The sequence below is a fragment of the Schistocerca americana genome, chromosome 4 (genome assembly GCF_021461395.2).
Source record: "Schistocerca americana isolate TAMUIC-IGC-003095 chromosome 4, iqSchAmer2.1, whole genome shotgun sequence".
In the NCBI taxonomy this organism is placed as follows: Eukaryota; Metazoa; Arthropoda; class Insecta; order Orthoptera; family Acrididae; genus Schistocerca; species Schistocerca americana.
Genome location: NC_060122.1, coordinates 502,355,437 through 502,373,106, shown reverse-complemented (window position 1 = coordinate 502,373,106; position 17,670 = coordinate 502,355,437). Strand labels below are relative to the sequence as shown.

The 17,670-nt window shown below is 39.5% G+C and overlaps 1 protein-coding gene across 1 annotated transcript in view; it reads left to right on the top strand.

Annotated features, from left to right (window-relative positions):
• Positions 1-17,670, top strand: part of LOC124612730 (replication factor C subunit 3) — an 88,082-nt gene that overhangs the window by 6,775 nt on the left and 63,637 nt on the right. Inside the window, exon 2 of the mRNA XM_047141101.1 lies at positions 1,476-1,613. Within this exon, the coding sequence (XP_046997057.1) occupies positions 1,476-1,613 (138 nt within the window). The remainder of the gene's footprint in view (positions 1-1,475; positions 1,614-17,670) is intronic.

Genomic DNA, 17,670 nt, shown 5'->3' with positions numbered 1-17,670 from the left:
ACCCTTGAGAGTTAAAAAGAATGATTTTTTAAAATAAAGTCTGTCCAACTTAAAAGTGGAAGCTCTCCTTTACAGAGATTGTAGTACTACATGGCATTAATCAACAGAATAATCTGACTTTTCTGGATAGGCATTTTTGGGGGAAAAAAAAAAAACTTTTTTCTGTAAATTATAAAAAAATTCAAAAGGTGACAGTAAAAGAACATTAACAGATATATCCAGATGGTGGATACCATTGTAATCATTAAGCAATTATCTTTCAAATAAAAAAAAAATGTAACAAAATATCTAGAACTGTTACAGAGATACAGCATTAAAAAAAAAAAATTCAAAAATTCGCATCTTCAAAATGGTATTTGCAGTGTCATCTTTGGAGGCCTGTATCCGGAGGCACGATTTTTTTTGGAGAAAACAAAAAATATGTGTTTCTTACTTACTCCTGAAATTTTAACATATGCTAAATTCAATAACATCTGAGACTATGAAGGTAACCCCCCTGCCTGAAATGATACGGATTATGCCTCAAACACTCATCAGGTTCATAGTGTCAGCACTATTGGGAAATATGCATTTAAAATATGCCTGTTGCCTGTAGAAGCTGGCTCACACTTCCATTTCAAACCTATTACAGATCAGAGTGATCAAGAAGAAACACCCATAAACTTCTTCATTAATAGTTGCAATGATGCAAACCTTTCACTGTCTTTTCGTCAGTGGTTGTGTTCAACTAGAATCTGAGTGAGGACATTTGCACACATATGTTGAACAATAATTTAGTAAAGAATGCGAAAAAGTTAAATTCATTAAGAGGGTAGGGAATAAATTTGTATGCTCAGAGAAAGATGTTACTAGTAAAGGTGACATTTCCCAAGTAGTGCATCCTTTACATTCTCAGAAAAGGTTAGCTTTTGCTGAAATGGAATTAAATCTTCTAAACTAAGTTAGTTTTTGGAGTGCTCTTCATCTATTCATAAATTTGTCACTACACAACAGAACATACCTTATTTTATATTAGTGTACATTTATTTAATGTCAGATACATTTACATAAATACTTCCCCTTGTATTTTATGTAAGTAATACAAGTTTGTTTATACTGAAGAATCAACAGATATTAAAAGACACTTCAATATATGTGCATTAGCTTCACTTTCCTGAGTTACCTGCGTAGCATTAACTTTTTATTCTTTTAGTAATGAATGAACACAGCGTGATTTATTAAATCTTAGATCTATGTTGCTCCTATTAAGGTCTATCTATATCAAAAAATGGTAACTTTTGGAAATTATTTTCACTTTAATACTTCACTTTCAATTGTACTAATGTTGTGTTCATAACCAGGAATGAATCCATTGGTATTTATGCGTATAGCAAGATTGTCAAGACTTTGTCATTACCTGTTTTAAAAAATATTTTTGATGAATTTGTGTTTGGATACAAATCTATAAATCAAAAGTTGATTTGTAATTTTTGCAGGTGCTGGCAGGAGATTTTCCACATTTACTTATTCATGGCCCCTCTGGTTCTGGAAAGAGAACAATCATTAATTGTTTACTTCACGAGCTTTATGGACCAGGAGTTGAAAGACTGAGGATGGAACAGTCAAGCTATATGGTATTTTGAGTTACACACATTAATTATATTTGTGTTGCTTGTTATTTCAGTATTAATAGTATAGATGCAAGGGAAGCGGGTATTACCAGAGTATGCAGATACTGAAAGAATCAAGTAATTCTTGTATGCAACTCTGACACGTAAATACAGTGGTAGGCCCTATGTCTGAAGAAAGGAACTCGTGTAATGTACGCTGTGTGGTCCACAGCACTGGACTTTGTTTCACGGAAGGTATCACCAACACGTTAAGTAGCTGTGGTGTAGAATGTGCCGGTATGCCAGTACTTATTTTATTTTTGTATATGGCCCAGTCAGGAAATTAATTTTGTGGATATGGTGTGCAGTCACTGTAGCCACAGTTCCATTTTATTTTGTCATCATTTTGAATGTAATATTTTTGCTTTGGAAAGCTATTAGTTTTTCTCTCAGATCTGGAGAACATGTGACTTACTGATCAGATGCTAACAGTTGCAAAAAGAAGAAGTCACATTCGAACTGTTCGCTGTTGCCAATTCCTGGTTTGGTTTTCTTTCTTGACATGTTTGGACCCTGAACCCTGGGTCTGGCCCTGTTATTTCGCATTTCATCAGACATGATAACCACACCAAAAAAATGCACTTAAAGCAATGGTAACAAAATGCACACTTTTCATACACAGCTCTAGACAAACACTACTGGATCCTTTCACACAAGACGTTCACCTATTCAGTTATCATCTTTATCAGTGCTGGTACAAGGCCCAAGCGACAAAAGATGCTGCTTGGAGCACCGAGCTGAGAGGTTTGCCAAAGGTGCCACAACTTCCGAGATTTCTATATGTGAAACCACAATTAGTAGCTGCTGCTTGGGGCACCAAGCTGAGAGGGGCACCAGTTTTGTCCAACTGCAAGACCTATGTGCAGTGCATATCACAATTGATGAAATTATATGGGGGAAAAGGGGGAAGGAGAGGGGCAGCAAATGATAAGGTGCTTGTGTGGAAAAAATGTTCTCAAACTTGCCCTGATCATTATCACAAAGATCAGCCTACAGTAGTTAAGCTTCATACAACATTGCATGAGACTGAACTTTTTGAAGACCATATCATAGCTGCAACTGATCCTTTTTTTTTTTTAAGTCAGCGGTCAACTGACTGGCTTAAGGCAGCCTGCCACGAACTCTTCTCCTGTGCCAACCTTTCCATCTCAGAGTCGCACTTCCAGCCTACATCCTCAATTATTTGCGAAATATATCCCAACCTCTGTCTTCCTCTTCAGTTTTTATCCTCTACAGCTTCCTCTACTGCCCTGGAAACTATTTCTCTTTTGGTCAGAATGCCCTTTTTGCCATTGCTAGTCTGCTTTTTATTTCCTCCTTGCTCCGACATCATGCCCTATTTCGCCACCTAGGTAGCAGAATTCCTTAGCTTCATCTACTTTATGATCACAGTTTAGGATGTTCAGTTTCTCGCTGTTATCTCTTCTGCTACCCTTATTTATTTCGTCTTTCTTTGATTTAGTCTCAGTCCATATTCTGTACTCAATAGACTGTTCATTCCATTCAACACATCTTGTAATTCTTTTTCACTTTCCCTGAGGATCATCAGCAAATCTTATCATTGGTACTGTTTCACTTTTAATTTTAATTCCACTCTTGAACCCTTTGTTTATTTTTGTCATTGCTTCTTTGATGTATAGACTGAACAGCAGTGGCAAAAGACAACATCCCTGTCTTACACCCTTTTTCAATCTGTGCACTTCGTTCTTGGTCCTCCACTTTTACTTTTCCCTCGTGGTTGTGGTTCTTGTTGATATTGTATATTATCCACCTTTCTCTATAGATCATCCCTTTTTTTTTCAGGATTCTGAACGTCTTGCACCATTTTACATTATCGAACACTTTTTCCAGGTTGACAAATCCTGTGAACGTGTCTTGGTTTTACCTTTAGTCTTGTTTCCATTATTAACAGCAACATCACAATTACCTCTCTTGTGCCTTTTCCTTTCCTAAAGCCAAACTGATCTTTATCTAGCACATCCTCAATTTTCTTTTTCATTCGTCTGTATATTATTGTGGTCAGCAACTTGGTTGCATGACTGTTAAATTGATTGTGCGATAATTCTCGCACTTGTCAGCTCTGGCCTTATTGGAATTGTGTGGATGATGTTTTTCCGAAAGTCAGATGGTATGTCACCAGATGCATACATTCTACACACCAATGTGATATAATCGTTTTGTTGTCACTTCCCCAATGATTTTAGAAATTCTGATGGGATGTTATCTATACCTTCTGCCTTATTTGATTTTAAGTCTTTCGAAGATATTCTAAATTCTGATTCTAATACTGGATCACCTATCTCTTCTATATCGACTCCTGTTTCTTCTTCTATCACGCCATCAGATAAGTTCTCTTCCTCATAGAGGTCCTCAGTGTATTCTGTCCACCTATCCACTCTCTCCTCAACATTTAACAGCAGAATTCCCACTGGCCTGTTAATGTTACCTCCGTTGCTTTTAATTTCACTGATGGTTGTTTTGACTTTTCCATATACTGAATCATTGGTTCCAACTAACATTTCTGTTTTTTGATTTCTTCACATTTTCATGTAGCCATTTCACCTTAGCTTCTGCTCATTTTCTGTTTATTTCATTCCTAAGAGACTTGTATTTCTGTATTCCTGAATTTCCGTGAACCTCTTTGTACTTCCTTCTTTCGTTGATCAACTGAAGTACTTCTTCTGTTACACGTAGTTTCTTCGCAGTCAGCTTTCTTGTACCTGTTGTTTTCTCTCCAACTTCTGTGACCGCCCTTTTTACAGGTGTCCATTCCTCTTCAACTGAACTGCCTACTGAGCTATTCATTATCGCAGTATCTTTAGAAAAGATCTCAGAAAACTCTTCATTCCTTAGTAGCTTAGTATCCACATTTTTGCGCATTGTTTATTCCTGACTAGTCTCTTAAACTTCAGCATATTCTTCATCATTATCAAATTGTGATCTGTGTCTGCATTTGCCCTGGGCATGCATTACAATCCAGTATCTGATTTGGGAATCTCAGCTCGGCCTTGATGCGATACAACTGAAATCGTGCTGTCTCTCCCAGCCTTTTCCAAGTATACCCCTCCTCTTGCGGTTCTGAATAGAGTGTTTGCTATTACCATCTGAAATTTATTGCAGAACTCAATTAGTCTTGTTCTTCTCTCATTCCTAGTACCAAGCCCATACTCTTCCATTCCCCTACAACTTCATTCCAATCCCCCATGACAATTAGATATTCATCTCCCTTTATTTACTGAATTATCTGTTCAACATCCTCATAAACTTTCTCTCCTCATCTTCTGTTTGCAATATCTGCGTGTATATCTGAAGTATTGTTGTTGGTGTTGGTTTGTTGTCGATTCTGATGAGAACAATCCTATCACTGAACTGTTCATGGTATCTCACACTCTATCGTACCTTCCCATTCATAATGAATCTTACTCCTGTTATTCCATTTTGTGCTGCAGTTTAGTATTACCCTATACCCATCTGACCAGAAATCCTTGTCTTCTTTCCATTTGACTCCCCTGACACCCACTGTATCTAGATTGAGCCTTAGCAGCTCCATTTTCTGATTGTCTAGCATCCCTACCACAAAAAAGACATTATTGTTGTGTTGGTTATTAAATCTTTATCTCATGGTCACCTCCCTCTTGGCAGTCCCCTCCCAGAGATCTGACTGGGGTACTATTCCAGAATCTTTTGCTGATGGAGAGATCATCATGCCACTTTTCAATTACAAGTCACATGTCCTGTGTATACATGTTTTGTGTCTTTAATGCAGTGGTTTTCATTGCCTTCTTCATCGTCTTGCGGTTTGACGTTGCTGATTCTTCTGCCCTTTAGGGACAATTTGTCATCTTAGGGCAAGAGAGTGCCTGAACTTCTTTCCGCTCCTCCGCACTCTTTCACCAGGCTGTTGGGAGAATGAGGGAGACTTCTTATGCTGGAAGCTTTCAGCTGTCATTGCTGATGATTTGTATTCAGAATTTAAGCAGTGCCAGGGTTCGAACCCGAGACTGAGGACATTTTGATTGCTAATCAGAGACGCAACCCCTAGACCATGGGTGCTGATTCTATAGAGGCATAAATAGAACACTACATGATGAAATGATACTGTAGTTCACTGGTTAATGTGCAGTCCTGATGTGCAAAATATCACGGGTTTGAATCTAATAATGAGACTATTTTTTATTTTTAAATCTTTATCAAAATGACTGATTGTCATTATTTTGAACTGATTATTTTAAATGTACTTTTTTCATGTTTAATATTTTCTCATGTCATTTTTATCATCGTATTGACTTTTTATTTGCTCTTATTTTTACTTCGTATCATTCATTTTACATTTGGAATCAGCCTGTTTCTCCTAAACCTGTAGCTGAGAGTCAGGCAGGACTGCTCATCACTTGGTATCATGTCAGCTTGTGTGGCCAGTATGAGGATTGTTTCAGGTAGCTGATGAAAGTGAAACATTTCATTTTGCTTTTAGTGCTGAAATTGGAATTTTTTCATCGTGAGTTTGCTCACAGCGGCCAGCTTTAATCACCGTTATCAAAGTGAGCATGATCAGCAGTTCTGCCGCAGGTTGCTGACCAGTGTTTTATCATATACATAGCACATCACAAGGTTGTGGTTAGGTTAGGACATGAGTTTAAATCCATAGCTACAAAATGCATTGTCTGCTGCTGTTCAGTCACTGATTACTTAAAGTCAGTTGTGGACAGAGCATCTCACATTCCCACCATATCTAATGGCAACCACTTCCAACAGTGCTCTGCTTTACATGAACAGCAAGCACAGAGGGACCTGCCATGTGTGAGTATCACTTTGGACCAAGCGGCAGCTAATGTGGCAACGCTATAGCAGCAACTTACAGAAGTCAGCTGTCAAGTAATTTTGATTGGACTATAGGGCAGGGTTCTCAGGCATACATAGTGTGTCCATACAATACACCCCTAGTGCAGTGAGAGTTTGTGTATGGGATCTGAAATCCAGTGTGGGCACTAGCCATGGAATATCTGAATATCTGCAACTACCTTTTCTGTCCTCGAAAGTCTTCTATTGGTGTGAAATTTATATTCACTAGGCATTCAGTGGAATGTGATAAAACAACAATTTGGACTATGGAGATATACATGGCAGGAAAATATTATGAGCTGGGACAGAAACTATCAGTTGGATTACATATGGAATCCCATTATTTCTGCAGTTTGCTGTCAGCGAAGATGACAAAATATTTTGCAAGCATACCAAGCAAAGTGGCACAGTGGTTAGCACTATGGACTTTCATTTAGGAGGACGGCAGTTCAAATCTCTGACCAACCATTGAAATTTAGGTTTTCTGTAGTTACTCTAAATCACTTACGATAAATGATGAGTTGAATGCTTCCAATTTTATTCTCCACCTTGCTCCAATCAAATCTTGTGGTTTGCCTTGAATGACCTCATTGTTGGCAGCATGTTAAATACTAATCTTCTTTGCTTTCTTCCAAGCTACTGTAGTCTCAGTCTCCTTGGGCTTAAGGGAAAGTCACGAGAAATACCATTCGGTTTATCTGCATATCCACCATGCGTATCTGCTTGACAAGGTTGAGAAAGAGCATATTCCACTTTCGATCATATGCATGTATTTATGTGAGAGTAATGCCATTTGTCTCTTGTTAGCTGTTACCATTGACTTTGTTGTATACTTGCAGTGCCAGGCATTTGTTGTTGTTGGTTTTTTTTTTTTTTTTTTTTTTTTTTTTTTTTTTTTTTTTTTTTTTTTTTCCTGCATTTACGCATTGTTTTCACTGAAGTAATGAGTTGCCAGTCTCGCATTTATGCATACTTGAAGTTAGGTCTGAGAGTACTTTCCTGTAATACTACACATGGATCTCTTGAATGCAGCATTTTCTGTGTTATTGTTGTGACAGTATACATGTAGTGTTAAGGATCAGAATCTACATTCCTGTGAAAATGGCATGTTCCAACATACCTATATTAGTACTCAACACTTATTTTCTCTTCTGTGAGTTTTATTATGAATATAAATGGTAGGGTCTATGCCTAGAGAGGAAGTGAACTAATCTTTTTCAGCCTACTTCGCTCTGTAATGTTTGATAGAAGTGAACACCCTCTATTGTCTGCCCTGTTTAGCTATATTCATTGCTGTTACTTGCCCACAATTCTTTGTATTTCATTTCCACAGCTCAGTAACTCTTCAGACAGTGTCTGCACTTTCCCTGTTTTCTTTCCTGAGCCAATACATGGCTCTGCTGCTTTCTGTTTGCAGAAATTTTTAAGATAAGTTGAGTTTCTGTTGGTATTGTTCTATACTCACAGGTCTCTTACGTCTTTAGCAGAACCTTTCCTGGCCCAGGCAGTGGTTCCAAATAGAAGTCAGGACTGGTTCACTGTGTTGACGAATACCTGACTCTGAACTACGGCAATACTGGAAATTTTCTACATGATTTTGAATCTCTTTTTGCACAAGATAGAGGTCAAAATACTGACAGACTTGTTCTTTGAGTGACCAATTATTGAGACAGATAATTTGAGTTCATAGCCTACACAAATTCCCTGTCAAGATTTGTGTGTTTCATTGTGTTGCCTGTGCAGCAGCTCTGCTTCAGCACCAATGTTTCTTCACAGTTCCTTTTGAGTTGAGCTATGGAAGCCATGGAAATGTTGAGCTGCAAGTCGTCTGTGTATGCCATGTACCAACTACTTGTACGTTACATTAAAAGTTGTTCCAGTAGATCATGAATACAAACTTTCGCAACAATGTGGAATGTGCCATTTTAACATAATTTTTCTTTACACAATACAGTTTTTTCTTCTTCTTTTTTTTCAGTTGCTACTTCGTACCCAAAAATTCATCTGTTGAGTAGAAGGGTTCCAAAAGCCTTTTAATTTGCTTTTATATGCTGGTTGGCTATCTGTCAGACTTTTAATGCTGTTTGGCAAATGACCATAGATTTCTGTGCCCAAGTCAGATTTAGCCCATAATAGTGAAGATCATCCTTCCTTCTGGTGTTGTAGCTATTATTTTTGAATTGGAATGGGTTTTTAAAAATAAATTTCATAAGTGAAGATATGAGTTGCGAAGGTACTGTGAATATCCCGAGTTTCTTAAATGTCTGCAAGGTGATCTTGGGTGGGCTCCAGCTATTGTACTGATCCCCCTTTTTTGCGCAATGAATACTTTTTCTCGTAATGATGAATTACCCCAAAATATGATGCCATATAAAAGCAGTGAATGAAAATAGGCATAGTAGGCTACTGTATTCACAAGTAATTATGCAAAGAAAGGTGGCTTGGCACATTACGACATGCATACGAGTCTACTGAAATAGTCTGATCACTTTGTGGAACAGCATCTTGATTTCTTAAACTTTTGTCTCGTTGTGAGGGATATTTTGTATTCAGTAATGTCCATGTCATCCAGAACTGCATTCATGCAACCACCTAATTTATGCGACCTTCTATTACAGCCTTGTGTTAAGTAACCTGTGACAGACTTTTGGTGTTATTAATGTACCGATTCCGAGTGTCGACTTTATCCTTTAATGTAATGATGAGTTGTCATATGATGTCATTTGTTTGCAGACAGAAAGAGAACAGAACATTGACAACATTTCTTTTGCATCTGTATTAGTTTTTGGAACACAGGTTGTGATGAACTGAAATGTAATGTAACCTGAGGCTTACGTTAGGTTGGGACATTACAGTTTACTGGTGGGTTGGTGATGCCAATGAATGTGAATGCAAAATCTTAGATGTGCTGACTTACTGATCGTGCTGTAGCACGCGGTTATGTTGATAAGTGACAGTTCGGTTATGAGTTGTCAAAGTGGTATTGAGCACTGCAAATAATCTGACTTGCATCAGAAAACAAAACATCATTCTGAAACGTAGACAAAGATGCGTAATCAACATGGAAAATATTTTTACATTTAGTATTGTTGCTATGAATTGCACAGTTTATCATAATTTTTCTCATATTATAAACCTCAAATACCATTAGGGATGGCACATAAGTGTAGAAATCCTAGGGTCCCTGCCAAATTTTTAGGTGACAGATATACATAATACAGTATTTTGCACACTTCAGTTGGATAAATACTGGTGTAGCATGAGCTGCATTGCCCCAGAAGATTATGCCATAAAACAGTACTGAATGAAAGTCTGAAAAGTGTACTAGCAATGCTGCTTGCATATCAACATAGTAATAGAGATTTATGAGAGCATCATGGACAGAACCGAGCTTTTTGGTTAGCATATTCAGCAGTTCAGTTCAGTTTATTACCCAGCTTTGTGAATGGATGAGACCGCAAAGTGCAGTTTCCTACAAAATTAAACTGAAAACAATGTTTAATAATCAGAAAAGTTAATAATACAACCACTTTCTAGTATTTATCTATTATATGTAATTTTTATAAATGAGACAGTATATTTTGTTTGAAATTTGTAGATGGGCCATTTCATATCAGGTGGTCTAATTTCAGAAAAAGTTTCCTTGTGACCGTCTCAGATTTTGCTGAAATTTTGTGTGAACGTTTCCGCATGTTCTCAAAGAACATTAGTAAAGTTTTACTTTCACGACTTTAAAACTTGCAGTCATTTGTTTGATCACACAGTGCAGCTACAAACAGTGCACCTGTCTCTTTTCAACAACTGAGAGACATATCTCTGGCAATATTTTCTTGAAAGGAACAAAACTAGACCATCTTGCACAACTTTTTGCACTATCTTCAGCGGAATAAAAAAAGGTTTTCTAGGGTGATATGCGTAAAAGGTACTGAATTTAATCGCTGAAAGGAGAAAAAATAAAAATTTAATAAATGAAGCAGATGAAAGGGAATACAAATGTCTAAAAAATGAGATCATAAGGAAGTGTAAAATGGCTAAGCTGGAATGACTAGAGAACAAATGTAAGAATGTAGAAGCATGTATCACTAGGGGTAAGATAGATGCTGCCTACAGGAAAATTAGAGAGATCTTTGGAGAAAAGAGAACCACCTGTATGAACATCAAGAGCTCAGATGGAAAACCAGTCCTAAGCAAAGAATGGAAAGCAGAAAGGTGGAAGGAGTATATAGAGGTTCTGTACAAGGAAGATGTATGTGAGGGCAATTTTATGTAAATTGAAGGGGATGTAGATGAAGATGAGAAGGGAGATATAATACTACATGAAGAATTTGACAAAGTAGTGAAAGACTCAGTTGAAACAAGGCTGCAGGAGTAGACAACTTCCGTTAGAACTACTGATAGCCTTGCGAGAGCCAGCCATGACAAAACTCTTCCAACTGGTTAGGAAGATGAATGAGACAGGGTAAATACCCTCAGACTTCAAGAAGAATATACTAATTCCGATTTCAAAGAAAGCAGATTCCGACAGGTTTGAAAATTACTGAACTATCAGTTCAGTAACTTTGAGGTGTGCCAATGACATTGTAATTCTGTCAGCGACACCAGAGGACTGGGAAGAGCAGTTGAACAGAATGGGCAGTGTCCTGAAAGGAGGATACAAGATGAACATCAACAAAAGCAAAATGAGGATAATGGAATGTAGTGTAATTAAATTAGATTAGGAAACAGGACACTTAAAATAATAGATGAGTTTTGATATTTGAGAAGCAAAATAACTGATAGTTGAAGGGAGAGGATATAAAATGTAGACTGTCAATTAATAGAAAAGATTTTTTGAAGAAGAGAAATTTGTTAGCATCAAATAAAGATTTAAGCGTCAAGAAGCCCTTTCTGAAAGTATTTGTAGAGAGTGTAGGCATGTGTGGAACTGAACATGAATGATAAACATTTCAGACAAGAAGAGAACAGAAACTTTTGAAATGTGGTGTTACAGAAGATGCTCAGGATGAGATGGGTAGAGCACGTAACTAATGAGGAGGTACATCTACATGATTACTCTGCAATTCACATTTAAGTGCTTGGCAGAGGGTTCATCGAACCACAATCATACTATCTCTTTACCAGTCCACTCCCGAACAGCGCGCGGGAAAAACAAACACCTAAACCTTTCTGTTCGAGCTGTGATTTATCTTATTTTATTTTGATGATCATTCCTACCTATGTAGGTTGGGCTCAACAAAATATTTTCGCATTCGGAAGAGAAAGTTGGTGACTGAAATTTCGTAAATAGATCTCGTCGCAACGAAAAATGTCTTTGCTTTAATGACTTCCATCCCAACTCGCGTAACGTACCTGCCATACTCTCTCCCCTATTACGTGATAATACAAAACGAGCTGCCCTTTTTTGCACCCTTTCGATGTCCTCCGTCGTTCCCACCTGGTAAGGATCCCACACCGCGTAGCAATATTCTAACAGAGGACGAACGAGTGTAGTGTAAGCTGTCTCTTTAGTGGACTTGTTGCATCTTCTAAGTGCCAATGAAACGCAACCTTTGGCTCGCCTTCCCCACAATATTATCTATGTGGTCTTTCCAACTGAAGTTGTTCGTAATTTTAACACCCAGGTACTTAGTTGAATTGACAGCCTTGAGAATTGTACTATTTATCGAGTAATCGAATTCCAACGGATTTCTTTTGGAACTCATGTCGATCACCTCACACTTTTCGTTATTTAGCGTCAACTGCCACCTGCCACACCATACAGCAATCTTTTCTAAATCGCTTTGCAACTGATACTGGTCTTCAGATGACCTTACTAGACGTTAAACTACAGCATCATCTGCGAACAACCTAAGAGAACTGCTCAGATTGTCACCCAGGTCATTTATATAGATCAGGAACAGCAGAGGTCCCAGGACACTTCCCTGGGGAACACCTGATATCACTTCAGTTTTACTCGATGATTTGCCGTCTATTACTACGAACTGCAACCTTCCTGACAGGAAATCACGAATCCAGCCACACAACTGAGACGATACCCCATAGGCCCGCAGGTTGATTAGAAGTCGCTTGTGAGGAACGGTGTCAAAAGCTTTCCGGAAATCTAAAAATACGGAATCAACTTGAGATCCCCTGTCAATAGCAGCCATTACTTCGTGCGAATAAAGAGCTAGCTGCATTGCACAAGAACGATATTTTCTGAAATCATGCTGATTACGTATCAATAGATCGTTCCCTTCGAGGTGGTTCATAATGTTTGAATACAATATATGCTCCAAAACCCTACTGCAAACCGACGTCAATTATATAGGTCTGTAATTCAATGGATTACTCCTACTACCCTTCTTAAACACTGGTGTGACCTGCGCAATTTTCCAATCTGTAGGTACAGCTCTATCGGTGAGCGAGCGATTGTATATGATTGCTAAGTAGGGAGCTATTGTATCAGCGTAATCTGAAAGGAACCTAATCGGTATACAATCTGGACCTGAAGACTTGCCCGCATCAAGCGGTTTGAGTTGCTTCGCAACCCCTAAGGTATCTACTTTTAAGAAACTTATGCTAGCAGCTGTTCGTGTTTCAAATTCTGGAATATTCCATTCGTCTTCCCTGGTGAAGGAATTTCAGAAAACTGTGTTCAATAACTCTGCTTCAGCGGCACAGTCTTCGGTAACAGTACCATCGGCACTGCGCAGCGAAGATGTTGACTGCGTCTTGCCGCTTGTGTACTTTACATACAACCAGAATTTCTTCGGATTTTCTACCAAATTTCGAGACAATGTTTCGTTGTGGAACCTATTAAAGGCATCTCGCATTGAAGTCGGTGCCAAATTTCGCGCATCTGTAAATTTTAGACAATCTTCGGGATTTTGCATTCTTCTGAACTTCGCATGCTTTTTCCGTTGTCTCTGCAACAGCGTTCGGACCTGTTATGTGTACCATGGGGGATCAGTTCCATCTCTTACCAATTTATGAGGTATTAATCTCTCAATTGCTGTTGCTGCTATATCTTTGAATTTGAGCCACATCTCATCTACATTTGCATAGTCAGTTCGGGAGGAATGGAGATTGTCTCTTAGGAAGGCTTCTAGTGACACTTTATCCGCTTTTTTAAATAAAATTATTTTGCGTTTGTTTCTGGTGGATTTGGAAGAAACGGTATTGAGCCTAGCTACAACGACCTTGTGATCACTAATCCCTGTATCAGTTGTGATGCTCTCTATTAGCTCTGGATTGTTTGTGGCTAAGAGTTCAAGTTTGTTTTCGCAACCATTTACAATTCGCGTGGGTTCGTGGACTAACTGCTCGAAATAATTTTCGGATAAAGCATTTAGGACAATCTCGGAAGATGTTTTCTGCCTGCCACCGGTTTTGAACAAGTATTTTTGCCAACATATCGAGGGAAGGTTGAAGTCCCCACCAACTATAATCGTACGAGTGGGGTATTTATTTGTCATGAGACTCAAATTTTCTCTGAACTGTTCAGCAACTATATCATTGGCGTCTGGGGGTCGGTAGAAGGAGCCAATTATTAACTTCCTAAAAAACCACCCTGTCCACGCCACACAGCCTCCGCTACCCATGTAGCCGCCAGCTGAGTGTAGTGAACTCGTGACCTGTTCAGTGGAACCCGAAACCCCACCGCAAGTCAAGGAATCTGCAGCCAACACGGTCGCAAAACCGACTGAGCCTCTGATTCATACCCTCCACCCGGCTCTCCACTAAAGGTCCGCAGTCAGTTCTGTCAATGATGCTGCAGAAGGTGAGCTCTGCCTTCATCTCATAAGCAAGACCGGCAGACTTCACCAAATCAGATAGCCGCTGGAATCCAGAGAGAATTTCCTCAGATCCAAAGCGACACACGTCATTAGTGCCGACATGTGCCACCTCCTGCAGCTGGCTGCACCCTGTGCTCTGCATGGCATCCGGAAGGACCCTTTCCACATCAGGAATGACTCCACCCGGAATGCACACAGAGTGCACACTGGATTTCTTCCCCTCCTTAGCCGCCATACCCCTAAGGGGTCCCATTACACGCCTAACATTGGAGCTCCCAACTACCAATAGGCCTACCCTCTGCGATTGCCTGGACCTTGAAAGCTGAGAATCATCCTCTGAAACAGGGCAGGCAGCTGCATCTGGCTTAGCCAGAGGCAGTACCTGAAACCTGTTTGTCAGACACACTGGGGAGGCTTTCTGATCAGCCTCCGGGGATGTCTTTCGCTGCCTGCCACGCTTTGGAACGACCTCCCAATCAACCACAGGCGAGGCTCAGCCCCACTACGGGCAGCAATCGGGGCAACCACAGTGGCAGACCAATCTGGGGACAGACGGGACGAGGTTGACATCCCCGTGATACCCAAGTCCGGCTCCCCACAGTGATGCCCATTGGCAACAGCCTCAAGCTGCGTGACCGAAGTCAGTGCCGCCTGCAGCTGTGAGCGAAGGGTTGCCAACTCAGCCCTCATCCGAACACAGCAATCACAGTCCCTGTCCATTCTAATCGATGTTGAACAACAGTTACTGAAACACAAGTCCATGCCTAGATAACGCAAGGGAAACACGCAAAGAATGTGTGAACTAACTTGTACAAATGCCTAACGACTGCACTACAATCTGCCTGAATTTACGATTACAGTAACTAAGACTCGAAATTACACCTCCTATATGAAACTCAACTATGTAACAAATAAGTATGCTAGGAGTATACGACTTGCTGCTGGCAGCTGCTTATCCAACGGCAGCAGGGAGCACACTGGCTGTGACCAACCAACACTGGCCGTTCAAAAAAAAAAAAAGCAGAAGACAGACGACTACGCGAATTTACACTATTCAGGTACTAAAGCGCGATGCTACAACTCTCAAATACTATAATACGCCCGAAATTTATGAATTAAACAATGCAAGTACCCAAAAACACGCAAAGAAATTATGAATTAAACTATGTAACAAATAAGTAAGCCAGGAGTATACGACTTGCTGCTGGCAGCTGCTTATCCAACGGTGGCAGGGAGGTACTGAATGGAATTGAGGAGAAGAGAAATTTGTGGAACAACCTGACTAGAAGAAGGAATCCGTTGGTAGGACACATTCTGAGGCATCAAGGGATCTCCAATTTAGTACTGAGAAATGCATAGGGGGTAGAAATCATAGAGGAAGACCAAGAGATGAATACAGTAAGCAGATTCAGAAGGATGTAGGTTGCAGTAGTTACTCGCAGTGGAAGAGGCTTGCACAGGATAGAGTAGCATTGAGAGCTGCATCAAAACACTCTTTGGACTGAAGACCACAACAACAACAGCAACAACATGTTAAGTATAATTTGAAGCAATACGGGTCCACTTTCAATGCACCTCCGCCTTACTTTTTTTTTAAGGCCATAGTGCTCTCATTGCAAAAGCAAATATAGTTTCTTAGGTGGTTTAAAGACTCTTTTTCTTTTCTTCTTTTGTAAAAGTGAGCCAAAAATAGCCATTTTTGGCATTAAAAAAAAATTGTAAACCATGTGTTCAATTTGTAAACTATGGGAAAGTAGTAGGAGAATGAAATTTGCGTTCAATTTGTAAACTGTTGCAAAGTAGTGGGAGAATGAAATTTTATACTCTAACATCTTGGTTTTGTAAGTTAATACGTGCAAAGTTTCAGGTTTAGACTACATTTACTTGCGAAGATTTGAAAAACTATTGATAGCTATGCTATTAGGTCAAACAAATGACTATATCTTCTGAAGTACTGAATTAATGACCGTGAAACGTTAGCAATGTTCATTGGGAACATGTGCGGTTGTTGATAAAAAATTCATCAAAATTTGTGATGTTCATGCAGGAACCTCTAGACCACTTGGCATGGAACAAGCCAGAGGTCATATAGCTGTCAGATAAGTAATTTTCAAGCACATGTAAATATTTTCTATATTCACAGTATTTAGTATTATTTGATTTTACCTGGTTACATGAGAAAAACCCATTGTGATTTGAAGGTACAACACTACTGGTATTTTCAGTTACAAAGAGAATAGTGGCAAATGACAAAACTGTTTTGACGTTCATGATAAGAGGCTGGAGGCACTTGCTACTAGGCAGTTTCCATCAGATGTTTCAGCATTTTTCTTCAAACTGACGCTGAACTGAATTTATGCATCTGTCGTTGTAACACACTGAACCTTCCAAGGAGTGCCACAAGATAATTTTATTTTGAGTTTCTTGAAAATTCAGTTACAATTTAAAGTATTAACGAACTTTCTGCGATAGAACTGAGCCAGAGTAGGAAACCCCTGTTGGCAAAAAGAAATGATCAGCTCCTATGCATCAGCAGATGAGTTTTGAACCTTACCCATGCATGGTATTGGCAATGGTTCTATGGTTTGGAGTTGGCTGCTTACAGGAGTGTGGCACCAAAAGAGCCAAAAAAATTCTGGCCATTGCCACATCCTTACCTTTCAGTCTGAGCTTTTATAAGGACCAGCAGCTGCAGCTTCACCCCCATCGTGGACTTATTGCTACAGTGATTTACCACCTTGCAGTGAGTAGCGGTTTAGTTGTTCATCACCTTGAACAGAACACAGCAATATTGCAAGCATGTGCTCATTGTTGTATTCACTTGTTGCGTGGATATATCTCACTCGACAGCCGCAAATCGGTGGTGCCAGGCTTGTGGTGACGTTCATAAGATTCATCGGAACCTCCTCCATTGTCACCTTGATCTGGTCTCTTGGTTCAATACTTTCTCCCCAGCTTGACCATAGTTCCTGTTTCACTCATGTGCTTTGTGTCATTTATTATTGTGTAACACCAACAAAGGCTGTCGTCAGCAGTGTATTGTGTTTTGCTTAGTTCTAATTTCAGAAGTTGTATTTCCCAGTACCTGACAAATGAGGAACCTCCTGCAAAAAGGAACACTGCTAATGCCTTAATGTGTTGGAATATTGGGTAGATAATAAATTTAAAATCTCAGCAGCCTTTTAACATGTACCACTCCCATAAACTAGGGTAATCTCTTTCCATTTTTGCCGACTAGTACTGCAACAGCTGTGGATGGCAGTAGGGTGAGGTAGACACATCTTGTCTGGTAGGGCATAGGGCAAGTTCAGTTTACAAATATCATGCCCTTGGCTGTGTATGCCACTGGAGGGGTGAGTGCAGCTGCAGTTGGGGTGGTGGTTTGATGGCTGTCAGGAGAATAA